Genomic DNA, 15,816 nt, shown 5'->3' with positions numbered 1-15,816 from the left:
CCGACCTTCGTAGGTGAGTTTTCTTTTTCCGTTTTTAAATTCAAAAATATTTCTTGTTTTGAATAAATTGGTATTTACATGGCCTTTTTGTTGATTCCAAGTTGAACCCTTTTCGACTTCTTACTCTTTGCCTCGAAACTCACTTTTGTTTTTGTCACGTGTGTTCTTTTGTTCTCATTTTCATGTAACCTCCCTTTTTTTTCTCCTTAAATTTTCCATTTTCTTTTGTGTGTCTGCCGTTAAAGCTTAGTTTTTTTTAATTTCCTGCTGAATGATCATTTTGATTGGTGTGTTTTAAGTTTTTTGGGTGATTCGAGTTCCTTATGATCTGCTTATAATCATTTCTTAGCTTTTTGGTTTTGCTGGATCTTGAATATCTGGCCTTATTTAGTATTTCTTTTCTAACGTTCAATGGTTATTGTTTTTTTACCTTTTCTCTTTTCATGATTCTGATATGACTTTTCTCTGGTGCTCTTCATATGTTGGTGTGTGTTGCAGTACATTTTCCAGGAAAGCATTTCCAAGAAAAGGTCTCTGATCTGGTCATTGAAATCGAGATAAATTGTTGTTTCTTGCTCTGCATACCATAAATTCATTTGAAGCTTCTTGTCTGCAAATGCTAAATTCATCAAGAGGAAGAAGCCAGACAAGGTCAACTCGATCGATGCCGTTTGTAGGTAACATTTCCTTTTCTAGTAACATTTTGTTTTTGAGTGCTACGAAATCCGAATTTCTAATACCACTTGCTTGTGTTCGAATGCAATGCTAATGATACAATATTATAACCCCTCCTATTGAAAAAATCCCTAATTTTGTTATTTCGTTGTTGGATTTTGTTTCTTGCATGTAGTCATGGAACCTGATCCTAAAACGAAGAGCAATGTTGTTGGAAAGATCCTTATGGTTGCTGCACTAACGGCCTTATGCGTTATCATGCTCAAGCAATCTCCGTCCTTCAGTACTCCCACTCATGTGTTCTCCATTCCATCTCTTAAATCTTCTTACGCTGAATAATTGAATCAATTTTATACTATATCTTCTCGCTATATTGCATACCAAAATATTGCAGATATCTTGATTTGTTTGATAATTGGACCAGACATGGCAAAATTTGTTAGTTACATGCTATTACTTGTCCGTTTTCCCCAAGTTAAAGATCCTTCACTTTGATGAGGGGAAGGTGGGTAGGGGTTGTTGAGGATCGAGTCGGAAATTGATGTCAGCTGAAGAGTTGAAACAAGTTTTTCTTCCATTCCACTAGTTAAAGATACTTCTTATGTATGGTTATGTATTTTTGTGAGGTATCCATCAGCAAATTATAGCATGTCCCTGTGCATCTTCCTTAATATTTCGATTAATCGAACTGATATCTTGATTGTTGTTAATATCATCTTCGCTTGATGAAAATTGTAACAGTTTCTGTTTTGAAGTTGTCTGATGTCTCTGTTCTGATTCGCTGGTTTTGTTTTTCCAGTTCTCTTGACACGAAGAAGAGGTACCTCATGTTCTTGTAACCGGCGGTGCGGGGTATATCGGTTCGCATGCTGCTTTACGACTACTCAAGGAGAATTACCGAGTATCAATCGTGGTATGTTTTTAGTTTAGGATATATGTAACAATCTCCTTTCTGATGCGGTTAGTCACGGTTTCAAGGAAGGAGTGGTTTCTTTTTCAGGACAATCTTTCACGTGGAAACATGGGTGCTGTCAAGGTTCTACAAGGGTTATTTCCTGAACCTGGAAGGCTTCAGTTCATTTATGCCGGTCTAGGGGATGCAAAAGCCGTAGATAAAATATTTTTGGAAAACGCCTTCGATGCTGTTATGCACTTTGCGGCAGTCATATATGTCGGGGAGAGCACGATGGATCCTCTCAGGTAAGTCTCCTTTATGCTTTATTATTCGAAGTATCTCGTTCCATGGTGCCTAAACTATGATGTTCTCGATGGTATGCTTGGCCATATGATTCGTAGGTACTATCACAACATTACTTCAAACACCTTGACGGTCTTGAAGTTGATGGCTGCTCATGGTGTTCCGACTTTGATATATTCTAGTACATGTGCAACGTACGGTGAGCCCGAAAAGATGCCAATCACTGAAGAAACTCCACAGACAAGTTGTGAACATGTTTAATGCTTAATCATATTCGAGATTAACGGTTGTAAAATACGGCAAACTGATATTCCTTTCGGAACCAACTCAGGTTCCTACCAATCCATATGGAAAAGTTAAGAAGATGGCAGAGGATATGATTCTGGATTTCTCCAAGAGTTTTGACATGGCGATTATGATTCTAAGGTTGATATTTTTCTCAACTCTCCAAGTGTTTTGAGAATACAGGCATAGCAGATTGTCATATTCCAACAATATGCTCATGTTCACGACTTTCAGATACTTCAACGTGATCGGATCGGATCTGGAAGGAAGATTAGGCGAGGCTCCAAGACCTGAGTTGCGTGACCAAGGATGAATTTCGGGGGCTTGCTTTGATGCAGCTCGTGGTATCATTCCGGGTATCAAGGTAAGCTATTCGTTTCACTCCCTTCACTTTACTCATCATCTTAAGTGCCTGCTTAGTTGCTTTCTAATGATTTTGATGAAACCTTGGTGCTTATTTGTGCAGGTGAAGGGAACTGACTACAAAACGGATGATGGAACTTGCATACGTGACTACATCGACGTTACCGACCTGGTTGACGCCCATGTCAAAGCTCTCCAACACACAAAGCCTCATAACGTAAGAATCTACAATGTCGGAACGGGGACAGGAAGATCGGTGAAGGAGTTTGTAGAGGCGTGTAAGAAAGCCACGGGGGTGGATATCAAAGTCGAGTATCTTCCCCGTCGACCCGGAGATTACGCGCAAGTGTTCAGCAATCCGTCTAAGATCAGGCAAGAACTGAACTGGACTGCTCGATATACCAATCTAGAGGAGAGTTTACGGATTGCATGGAGAGGGCAGAAGGCTCATCATAGCGGATACGATACATCGTAGATGGGCAGACCTCAAGCACCTCAGCTGTTTTTCTTCATATATGTTTTGGCGTAGAAATTAGCTATACAGAGCAGCGAAGTCATTCGTATCTATGCAATGATCATATTACTTTGATATTTGTCCTTATCAAGTTAGTCTCGTGATATTAATTAAAAAATATACACTTATTTTAATATTCGAATATACTACATATCCGTTTTAAGGTTTATATTCTAAATTCAAATAATATTATTGGTACATGTAATATATATAAAAATTAATATAATATAATAAATTTGAATTCAGATATCTAATTTCATTGTAAATAATAATAAACATTTAAATTCACATTATACTCGAAATTATTGGATTCTTTTGGGCCTAATCTATCCATCTCAATGGACCATTTGCTATATCCCTCCACTACTCTACCCTTCCCTCCCCGCTTGGGAAATTAAAATTGAAAACCCTAGCTAGGTTTATTTTTTTCTCTCTTCCTCACCGTTCGGCATTGTGAATCGCCAAAATGTCGATGTCAAAGAGTTCCAAAATGCTTCAGTTCATCAACTACAGGATGCGGGTCACCATCCAAGACGGCCGGCAGCTTGTGGGAAAATTCATGGCGTTCGATCGGCACATGAATCTTGTCCTCGGCGACTGCGAGGAGTTCCGTAAGCTTCCTCCTGCTAAAGGAAAGAAAAACCCCAGCACCAACGAGGAACGAGAAGATCGTCGAACGCTTGGTCTTGTTCTTCTCCGTGGTGAAGAGGTTATCTCGATGACCGTCGAAGGTCCACCTCCTCCCGAAGAGTCTCGTTCCAAGTCCGGCGCCGCTAATGCCGTCCCTGGCCCTGGTATTGGTCGTGCTGCTGGACGTGGGATCCCTACTGGTCCTCTCGTTCAAGCGCAGCCGGGTCTTGCTGGGCCTGTTCGCGGCGTTGGCGGTCCTGCTCCTGGGATGATGCAGCCTCAGATTTCTCGCCCGCCGGTTCCGCAACTCTCTGCCCCGCCCATGTCTTACCCTGGTTCTAGTGGAGGTCCTCCTGTGATGCGTCCGCCTGGGCAAATGCCACCTGGAGCTTACCCTGGTCAACCACAAGCACCTCCGATGCAACGCGGCCCGCCACCATCGGTACCGCCACCAGCTTTTGGAGTTAGGCCACCTCAGCAATACCAAGTCCCGCCACCACAATTTGGTCAGAGGCCGATGGTTCCTCCTCCGGGATCAATGATGAGAGGACCTCCTGGTCCCCCACCTCCGAGGCCTGGAATGCCTGCTCCACCTCCACCACGTCCTGGAATGCCTCCTCCGCCTGGAGCTGTACCTGTTTTTGGACCACCACGCCCCGGAATGCCACCTCCTCCCCAAAACCAGCAGCAGAATCAGCAGCAGTAGGAGTGCTTTTGATTTGGTACGACATATTTCAACTTCCAAGTGCTTTATATGGTCTATTTTTCTAGAACAATAGACGATATAAACTAGGACTAGTTTAGTCATTTTTGAAGTTGAGTCTTCTAAAGATGTCAAAATGCAGGTTTTCTTCATTTCATATGTTTGTGTAAACACTAAACTTATGTGGCTTTGCCGGAGTCTTGGGGAGAAAACTTCATTTGTGAATGTTTTTTTTTTAATGTTGAATTTGTATGTTTCCTTTAACTTTAATCTAAACTTTGTAGTTGTGTTTTTAAGAGTACTGGTGGCTTTATGACTATGTAGGGTTTTCTTTGAAGAATTTGTTGTTAGGCTATTTAATATTTATGAGTTGCAGAACAAGTTACATTCTTTGATACCCAGACTGATAATTTCTTCTCAAGTACCCGTGACTGACAGTTATGTCTAACACATAATTGTATGCATGTATTGGACATATATGTTTGCATCTAATCCTCATCCTTGATTGAGTTCAAGTAACATGGATTTTGGTCCTTGAGGAGAATCTATGTAGATAGCTTGGAATAATGTGCCCATTAGTGGTTTAGTGATTTAACTTTGCCTTAATTTTGTTATTTGTAGTTAATGGATGAATCATTTATCTTTTCCATGGATGCTGAAAAAAATTAAAAAGAAAAAAAAGACTATTTAGTACATTGTTTAGGTAATTCAGCAACATGTTCAACATATTAGGTAGATGCTGCCATGCTCTCGGTTTATATATGTTTTTCTTGCTTTTCACTTCATTTTATTTCTTGAAGTAACCATGCTCCATGTTCATGTTTCTTTAGGGTTAGGATTCTTTAAGGATCTTCCATGTGCGCGTTCAATTTTTTTTTTAATTTTTTAAAAACAACATTCTCATGCTAAACACAGTGGATACATACTCGTATTCTACTTAGTACTTTGTTTAATAGGGATCTCTGAAACATGTCCAAAGGAGTAGGTATATGATGCCATGCCATGTTCTCATAGCTTTAGATTGTTTTATTTTTGAGTCTTCATTTTATTCCTTGAAGTATTTGCGTTCAATATTCATTTATATGTAGGACATAATTCCTTAAGGATTTTCCTTATTCATTGGAAATTTCTAAAAGAAGTGACCACGTCCATGATGGACGTGTACTCTTATTTTAGACTTATATTTGCATTCTAAGAACATACGCTTTAGATGATTTCAATACAATGTATGCCACTTAATTATTGGTTATTTATTTGATTGTTGATGATAATATGGACATATTTCGTTATAGTTTTCTAATTTGTTATTTTTAATCACAAAGGTTGAGGTGTTTAGTCTTTTGTGGCTTTGAAGCAATCGGAGGAGGAGAGAGAACATACTCGCCATTTATTAACTGTTGTTCAATGATTGCCTAGAATCAAAAAGATAAATTGTGTTTGATTAAGTAGTCGGAGTTGTATTGGGGTTGTTATTTCGGTAGTAGTATGTACTGCAATGGGCCTGTTTCCCAGTTATCATTACTGTTTGAATATTTTCTAGATATACATAGTTGATCTTCAATTTTTTTATCGTGCAAATATATTTCAATTACATTGTTAGAAATCACCATACTTGCTTTTGCCTTTTATTTCACCAATAACAAAACAATAATTTCTTTATAAAAATAAATCTATTAATTTTTTCTTATAAAAATAGAGTTGGGTTACTTGCCTTTCAAGAATTACAGTATATATAAAAACCTTCAAGATTTCATTGCTTTTTCAAGCAATGTTAATGCCTCTTTTTTATTGGGGTGAATCCGAATCTGATAATTGTTTTTCTAGTAGTATTTTCAGTTAATTTTAGTCCGAAAATCTTAATTTTGATATTAACTAATTCAAACTCAATTTATTAGTTTTCAATCTAAAAATAACCATCTAAGATTCAAAATCAAAATACAAGTATCAACAAATTTTATATTGCGATCACAAAACTTATTAGATATCTCACGCAGCATGGCCATGGGTAACCTGAAAAGCGTTGTCCTCCCACTGGGGCTAATATTTTCCCTTCTGGCTCTGCATTTGGTGAGAATGCTTGGTTCTTTAATTATCATATCCATATCACAAACGATTTACCTTTACTTAATTCATCACCTAACAAGCCAAATCTGTTCCTGCATTGCAAGTCCACGAACAAGGACATAGGTGATAGACCAATGGTGAAGGGTCAAGATTATACGTGGTACACTAAGATAAACTTTTCAAGGTCGACCCTTTCCTTCTGCAACGTGCGGTGGGTGGGTCACAAGAGTATAACTTTCGACGCTTACAAGGCTAAAATAGACGTCGATTGGTGCTTGGAGTACCATAATTCTTGCATGTGGTCTGTCGGAGAAGATGGAATTTATTTCAGTAGAAATAATGCCTCTTGGTGGAATACGTACTATTAGTATCATATGATCTATCAATTTGTATTCTCATAGGAGATATATTGATTGGTGCGACAAATCCTTCTTGTTCATGTTTGAATATGCATGTATTAATGGATTCGAACTACAATAATTCAAAAAATATATATAAATTTGAGTTCAAAGTAATTCGTATGCGTTTATAAAAAAAATGAATTATTATTTATTATTTTAAATTTCACAATCATCTAAATAAACATAAGATCCTCTTTTCACGTGTCTTTGTTTTTAATGATCAATATTGTTCTCGAATTTACTAAAAAAATATGAATTATTATTTAATATTTTAAATTTCACAATCATCTAAATAAACATAAGATCCTCTTTTCACATGTCTTTGTTTTTAATGATCAATATTGATCTCGAATTTATTAAAAAAGGTAAGTTACTCCAAATGTTACTAATCTTTAGGATTTATATATATTTTAACTAGGGATGGGTATGAGAGCTGAACCCGACGGGTTTCAACTCGACTCGATCAGGTCGGGTTTTTTTTAAAAAAATTGGGTTCAGGTCGGGTCGGGTTTGAGTTTAGGGTAAAAAATATCCGACACAAAAAAATATAATTTTACCTTATATATTTAGAAATAATTAAAATAATATCCCTCTATATATTATTTTTTTCAGTTAAATCATTATTTTAATTGAATAAAAATAATTTTTTTTTATTATTTCGGGTTGGGTCGGGTTCAGCTTTTCTCTCAAAAAATGGGGTCGGGTTCGGTTCGAGTAAAGAATATAAATTTTTTAGATCGAGTCAGGTTGGTCGAAACTCGGCCCATGCCTACCCCTAATTTTAACATTAGACTTTGGTTTAGACTTTAATGCAATTATTGAGTTACACTAACAACATGATGACATGACACTTTAGCGCTCATGTAGTGGTGTTATGTGTTGACGTGAAAGTCAAAAGATTATTAATTTTATTTAATCTCATCATCTTCTTCATTAAAAGTAGTTTTTTTTCACATATTTTTAATTGTAGTAAGAAACTGTTATTCTTCAACATATCTTTTTGACTATCTTAAACACTAATGAACTTGTCTCATTATCTTCTTTTACTTTATAGGTTTATATTTTCTTAAAATATCTTTAAAACTTACAAAATTAACCAGAAAAAGACTATTATTTTTGTATTTGGCACTTTCTCATATTTCAGAGATTTAGGTGTGTGGAAATTCATACGGTGAGATTTTTTTTAAAAGAAAACAAACAACATACCTCATAACTAACTTCATTGGAGGAGTTTGAAATATTATAATGTTATGTTGGATGAGTTGTTATTGATTTTGAGTGAATTTCATAAAAAATCAATCCGGTGAGGAGAGAGAAATAAAATGCAAATGTTTTGGTGATGACTTGGTGCAAATGAAAGCATGTGATGGGTGATGATTGACCGATAACAACTACGATCAAAGGAATTAACAATTGTGTCAAAATAATATACAAACAAAAATTTAATATTAGAATTGAAATATTTTGAGATTAATAATAGAATGAATACAAACTCTACAATTTAGTAACATGTGAAGTGGTTTACCTTAGAAAATCATAGATATAATATGTTCATTGTTTTCTGCGTGTAAGAATAAAAAAAAATCAACGAAGATAAGTCTACTACTTTATTTATAGAATGTCATAATCTTCACATCATACATGTAAATGTTGTTTTATGTAAAAAAAATATTGACCACCATAAATATTATTAGAAATAGCATTATCAAAGATCAATAATATTATCAACAATCAAATCGATTTAGTAGGATAAAATATTAAATCTTAAAAAAAAGTTTATTATCAAAATAAGTGCTCAAACTATACCATTTTTCTCGAATAGGTCCTTAAACTATTTTTTGACTCATCTAAGTACATAACGTTACAAATGTTACCCATTTAGGTGTCTGGGTCATAACGGCGGTTATAAAAACTCCGTTAAGTGACACGTGTCACAATTTTAAAATTTAAAATTTTAACTTTTTAGAAAATAAAAATATTATTAAAAAAACTTGTATTCCCCGCGTGCCCCCTAATACCTCCCCTGCTCCCATCTCTTTTTCCCTTTATCCATGGTCAAACGGACAATCTTGTCATAACCATTTTTGAAAAATTTTATTATTTTTTAAAAAAAATTATGACTTTATTAAGAAATTTGGGATGAAGTCGTCATCGACATTTGTGTTAGGTATGTCAAATACCTAAAAACATCTTTAAAACAATTAAACAACTAAATCATTTAAAAGACAAAAGTTGGTCTGCGTTTATCAAAAGAAAATTTATTTCAGGATTCGAGAATCGATTATGAGTGGGGAAGGATAATCACCCCCACAGCGCCTAAAATTGGTACTTAGTCGCTTATACATTGTCATAAATTGTGGATATCGTGAATTTGCATCAATATTTAAAGCACGATCCTTTTATTGAACATTGAATAATTTATTCCGAATTAATTACTAGGAAAATTTCTTTAATGTGAAAAAGAAATTTTGAGATTCACAATCCTCTATCGGGAATCGGGAAAGATATCCCATCTATTTCTTATCTTGTAAAAGAATGTTCTCTCCTCGAATTGTTTTAAAATATTAAAACGAATAAAATTAATATCAGAATCTGTGTGAAATAATTTGTTACTTTTTCAAAAACAAACATAAATTGTCAAAAATTAAAATAAAAAAAAGAAAATCAAAATATTACTATCATTTTAATAGATAAATAAAAAAACACTTGATTTATTTCAAGTTCACCATTCGTTCAAATATTGTATTGAATCACACTACCTCTGTAAGGTGGTGCTTTTCACACCCATTCTACGACGAGTTTTCTTGAAAATGTTCAAACGAGCTACAAAAAATTTAATCAAGTTTGGGGGATATACAAAATGTTGACACAAGACTAATTCATAAATTAAATTAATGTGAATGAAATGAAATAATATAATATATAAATGTATGTAAACATGCAGGGGTTAAGGAAAATTAATTAAACATATACATACATATATGATATAACATAATAATAAAACATTTAATAACATATACATAAAAATAAATAAATAAATGTATGGTTTAAATCAGAATAATAAAACTAATATGAAACTAAATAACAAAGGGATTAAATCATAAAAGGATAAAATACTAAAGCATAAACATGTAATAAACCCATGAAATTTCATTTGTAATACCAAACAATGACCAAACTGAACTCAAATTAAAATATAAAATCTATAGCACAAACTAAATATTTATCATCTAAAATATTATTTAAGGACTAAAACAAAAGTCCAACAAATTCAGGAACCAGATCATAAATATTAATAATTTCACTAACATACAGATAAGGATCTAAATGAAATGAATCATGAATCAATAGCCTAAAAATAGACATTAAGCCAAATATATCTAAGAACAGATCAGGACTGAAATGAAAACTTCATGAATTCCATGCTTGATATAAAAACATCATCATAAGTATATCAACATATAGGTTAGGAAAAAATATAACAAGAAATAAAAGTGAGGCTCAAATCAAAAGAACACGAAACTTCATTAATAACAAAAACAAAACATTACAAACGTTGAAGGACCTAAAATGTTATTAGCCATTTTCTCAAAACATGCGGCTCCCACTTTCTCCAAACGATGTCGTTTGGCATCCAATATATATATATATATATATATATATATATATATATATATATCCAACATACACGTCCAAAAATGGCCTAAAAATGTTTAGGGCTCCATTTTTCCTTTGGTTACCTGCTATGAGAGACTAACTCTATATCTTCTCCCCTATTTACTCCTACCGCCGTGGAGGTAAAAAAATCTGACGCCTTAGATCGGTGCCGTAGACGGAGGCAAACCACCTCCTCATACCCGAAAGCCCTCAAACTATTCTCTTTCTTTTGTGATTCGGAGGGTTCCTTGACTCCGGCGAACGAACGATTACCCCGTTTTGTAAAAAAAAAGTAAGCTTTTTTCTTTCATTTCTCTCTCCTTTTTTGTTTGATCCCTCTTGTATTCGAAAGTCTCCCAAAATATATGCTTGCATGTTGATTTATGGTGGTCTTTTGGTGATAACAGTGGGTTATTTCGTAGGGAAATTATTTCCCTGCATTTGAGTAGATAGAAATCCCTGATTTTTTGAGATTTTTAATGTTTTTTATTTGATTCATTTTTGACTGACTTGGTTTGATTTAGTTTACTGTTTGGTCGAATTTGCTGACGACAGTGACTGTGGGGTTCATCGGCGGTGGCTCACACGGTGGGGAAGTCGAAAGGTTGATGCGTGGACCATATGCGCGTCATCAGACGGTCCAGATCTATTAGTGGCGCAATAGTCGTATTAGGGTACAAACCCTAATTTTGTAGCACTGATCTAGACCATTAGATGGGTCCAGATCATACGAGTGAGACTAGTCATCACTTGAGAGGATTTCAAAACCCTAATAGTCTCCCTTTGTGGACATTTGGATCTAGATTAGATCTAACAACTATAGATGAGCGACACTGGGCTTGGGTTCCTTATATTTCGAGCTTCATTTTTTTGGGCCTTGGTTTTGGGCCTACAAAAATGTAAAAATAAAATATTATTAATATAATAATAATAATAATAATAATAATAATAAAACTCAGACAAAAACGGGTGTCTACAAACCTAATGGCCAATTGCTACGGTTGACGAAATGACCGATTATCATAATTGAATTTAAAGGATTGAGTATTTGCGATTTTAAGGATTAGAAATTTAAATTTAGAGATTTGAGAATTTTGGGGTTTTAGATGATAGTAAGAGTTGTGACTAGTCATTGGGTGGTCGGTCATGTATGGGTGACTGATCGCCGGTGAATGGGTGGCTAGAGATGATCGGCGGCTAGAGTAAATGGGACTAGAATAAAAAATTAAGAGTTTAAGGGTTTTTTTTACATTTTAGAAAAATTATGGCTTTTTCAAAAAAAATTATTTTTATTTTTTTAAAAATAAAATTTAAAAATATCAGACATATGTCACTTAATGGGAAAATTAACACCGTGAGGCCCAAACACCTAAATGAGTAATGTATGTAACGTTAGACACCTAGATGAGTCAAAAAATAGTTTAGGCACCTATTCGGGAAAAACGGTATAATTTGGGCACTTATTTTGGTATTAAGACTTAAAAAATAAAGAGTTTGAATCTTAATATTGTGAATGGAGTTTTTGTTATAGGTATAACAATTCGAGACAATAAAACGAAATAATAATTACAACAAAACTAATAAAGTACATTAATTTGTACCAAGGTGTCATGCCACCTTCAACACATGCAATACCAAATAATTGTATGTGGCGACAAAATCAAATACAACCAAGAAACATATTCGTAAATTCTTTCCACGATGATTCAAAAATTGCTACAAAGGACGATCAACACCTCGGTAGGATCTCATCGCAAAATTCGTGTACATGAAACAAGAATAAAACAAAATGATTAATAAAATAGAAAAAATATTTTATTTAATAATCAAAAAAGAGTATAGAATCAATGATTGGAACCGAGTTGAGTCTTGCAACTATATAGTTTCCTTAAAACATATTTTTGGCCACTTCTTGGTGCTTGAGATCTTTGGACGTCTGTCTCCCATAATACAACAACAAGATGATCAACGCACAAAAGCACAACTGTCGAGACCACAAACTATTCCTTGTCTTCGCCTATCACCAAAAACTAGAGAAAATAATTCTTTTGAATTGGTTTTTGAGTTGTTTTTGAATTGTGTTTAACTTAACATGTTAACACAGTATTTATAGGGAGTTCACGTTGTGAACAATTGGAAATTTTTGAACTAATGAAGTATTAATAAGAATCAAGTAATTAAGCAAATTCCAAAACTATTTTGATTAAATAAAACTTTTAATGTTTATCATTTTAATTCTAAAACATATTTTGAAAATATATTCTCTATTTGAGGAAAATATCTCATATTTGGGTTAAACTATTCGCAAGCCCACAAAGAGCTAGACCAGTTCAAACATTCTCGTTACCCACATAATGCACATCTTCCCATTTACAAACCAACAATTGGTTTCACATTTTCCTCAACAACGTTGGATCAATTTCTCATTCAAAGCTCCAAAATTATCAAATTTTTTCCAACAATCCCCCACATGAATGAAATTGATCTTTTATCAAAATCATTTTGACTCGATGATAGACTTTACGATCGATAGTTGCATAGGATAGGTAGGTGTCCTCATTTGAACCTTCCCTTATGATAACATATGTACTTTACTAATTGACCAATAGACATGATGTCCTTGAACTGTTCTACCGTTTGTGTAAATGATGATATACTTCACACAACTACCCCTCTGACAATAATTTTAGTTCTCATGGGTATGTCCTTAAAGCCATGGACATCGTCTAGTTCTGCAAGAGTTTAAAAGAACTATGCCCAATAGTCTCCTTAAAGCAGCCCCACTTCACTCTCACATAGGTAACTTATGTTACTCGACTCTTCAAAGCACATAATTGTCATTAAAAGCTTTGCTTAGCATATACCAATTTGATCACTATTTACATCATAAGAACAAACTTGGGATAAGAAACCCCACAATGACCGAACACGATTTATGTAATTAGGTTATCCCTTTAAACCTAGATCTAGGGATCTTCTGTCAATAAGGTAGGGTTTTCCTTTACATAAAGCCTTTCATTTCATGGTCTTTAGTCTAATTCCTTTCAATGTTTACTTAACTTGGTCTCAATATTAACCATTCGGTTAGTGAATCTACGATATTATCCTTTAATCTTACTAAATCAATAGTGATAACTCCGTTTGAGATCAATTGTATAATGGTATTGTGTTGATGATGTATATATCTCAACTTACCATTATACATAAAGTTCTATGCTCTACCAATACATGAATATTTTGGACATAAACTTTGGCCATTCAAGAATATCCTCTAAGAAATTCTAAAGTCATTCACCTTATTCTCTAGACTGTCTAGAGCTACAAACACTTATTCTATTTTGAATTTGGTTATAACCGTTTTCTTGAGGATTTCTATGACATAACTCCTCATCCCAATGTGAAACATATTCATTTGTGCCTTTGATATATTGAATATCAAATATTCAACTAGCATTAGAGTATCCTTCTAAGGAAGCATGATTTTAGGATAATACAATCCATACTCTTGAGTATATCTGAGATATCTCTGTTATCTCATAATTTCTTTTAAGAGTTTTGTCATAATGACAATATCTTTGTTTTAACCTTTTGTTGAAGATTTAGACTTATATTTATTGATAGTCTTCAATAATCTTCCTTAGTTATATAAGGGAATATATTTTCAAAGAATAAGATATTCTTTGATTTTGTTATTGTGTTCTTGTGAATCTCAGGATTCTTTGATTCATACACAAGATGTCGATATGGCTTGTTATATTCTGCATTGCTAATATAATCCACCGATTTGGGATTTCATTTCCTTTGATAATGAGATCATTATCTTTACAAGACACCCCACATTTTAAGTAATTGTAGAAAGATTTTCTACATTTTTATAACTCATATGGTGTCTTGTCAATTTTTGGAGAACCTTATTTAAAAGGTACTTAGCTAAAAAAATAACTTCCCCCACTTGTTCTATGATAACCATAACTTCTTAGCATTGCGTTCATTATTTTCTTTTAAAGGATTAAATCTTCCGATTTGATACCCCCATGACGGTGTTACTTTATGAACAATATCATGTTGTGCATAGTATTGACCAATTAATGCTCCAATTTATTCACCACCATTATCACTTCTTATCATTTTAATGATTTTATTAAGATGCTTTTCAACTTTGAATTTATAGGGAATAAATTTCTTTATAGCTTCACCTTTGCTCTTTAGCAAGTATATAGCAATACTTTTTTCAATCACCAATTAAGTTAATAAAATATTTATTCCTTCCTGTTTGTAAAAGTAGATCAGGTAAACCCATTATTACAACAAGAATTCAATTTCCAAAATAAATTTACTTTCAAGATCTCAATTTACAAACATATCGAGATTTTAAAGAAATAAATTTAACGATTTATTTCTTTCTTTCAAAATAGAATCATACTAGATTACCAAGAAAATAAAATTTAATACATCGATTTGTTTTTGTAATATCGCAAAACCGGGCTAGTGACTAAAATGTAAATTTTGAAAACTTTGTGCTTAATTTCGAAACAAGTTAAAAGTTCAGGGATGTAATTGGGAATATTCGGTGAGAGATTGTTTAGTAAATATTGAATGAAATAAGGGGAAAACTAGTCTTTCCGAAGGAAGGAATTTTATCTTTCCTTGATATAGGATAGTAAACACGTGTAGATGGGAAGAAATGAAAGAAAACTCTGGAGACTCGGTTGCTTTCTTCTTCTTCTCTTTTCGTGGCTCCATTGGTAAGGTAAGATAGTTTCAAGTGAATGTTTCCTTTCATTTTTAAGTTGGTTTTAATTCTTGAGATGATAAGAAAGCTTAAGTGAAGCTTAAGGTAGCTTAAAACTCTAAGATGAATAAGTTATGAAAGAGTGAAGGTAAAGAGTTTTTAAGTGAAATATTGGGAGAGAGTTAGTAAGTAAAGTCTGAAACTAAATTTGACTTGTCATCAGCTAAATTAAGAAGTATGAAGTGTTAGAATTGAAATTAGAACATGTTGGAAAATTGGTAGAATTCTTAATTTCAAGATAGAGGATGAGATTTTGAGGATAAGGGTGTGTTATATTAATATAAATTGATTTAAGTATTTGTATGTGAGTTTAAGGGTATGAAAGGGACTAAGAAATGAAGGATTTAAACTGATATTGGTAAATTTTGGGTTTAAAAAGTGACTTATGGGCTAATAGTATCGGTACTGCTTCATCCAGTACCGATACTTCAAAGGTAAATAAGTGATAATTGGGGTGTGGGTATCGATACTGGTTGAACAGTATCGATACCATAAGGTAAGTATCGATACCATTTTGAAATAAGGATTACAGAA

At 33.7% G+C, this 15,816-nt stretch overlaps 1 protein-coding gene and 1 pseudogene across 1 annotated transcript; both read left to right on the top strand.

The window, feature by feature from the left end:
• Positions 1-498: 498 nt before the first annotated feature.
• LOC120170563 lies at positions 499-3,086 on the top strand (annotated as a pseudogene).
• A 341-nt stretch (positions 3,087-3,427) lies between these two features.
• On the top strand, positions 3,428-5,931 carry LOC120170631 (small nuclear ribonucleoprotein-associated protein B-like). Its single transcript, XM_039178559.1, has 2 exons — positions 3,428-4,387; positions 5,691-5,931. Exon 1 carries the CDS (start codon positions 3,502-3,504, stop codon positions 4,369-4,371), a length of 870 nt encoding a protein of 289 aa, XP_039034490.1. The 5' UTR covers positions 3,428-3,501; the 3' UTR covers positions 4,372-4,387; positions 5,691-5,931.
• The last annotated feature ends 9,885 nt before the right edge of the window (positions 5,932-15,816 follow it).

Source organism: Hibiscus syriacus, unplaced genomic scaffold (genome assembly GCF_006381635.1).
Source record: "Hibiscus syriacus cultivar Baekdansim isolate YM2019G1 unplaced genomic scaffold, ASM638163v2 tig00111783_pilon, whole genome shotgun sequence".
Lineage (NCBI taxonomy): Eukaryota > Viridiplantae > Streptophyta > Magnoliopsida > Malvales > Malvaceae > Hibiscus > Hibiscus syriacus.
This window is presented reverse-complemented; position numbering and strand designations above follow the sequence as displayed.

Bases quoted from the DNA above. Each gene is read 5' to 3' on its own strand.
- LOC120170631 (XM_039178559.1), top strand. From the start codon at position 3,502: ATGTCGATGTCAAAGAGTTCCAAAATGCTTCAGTTCATCAACTACAGG.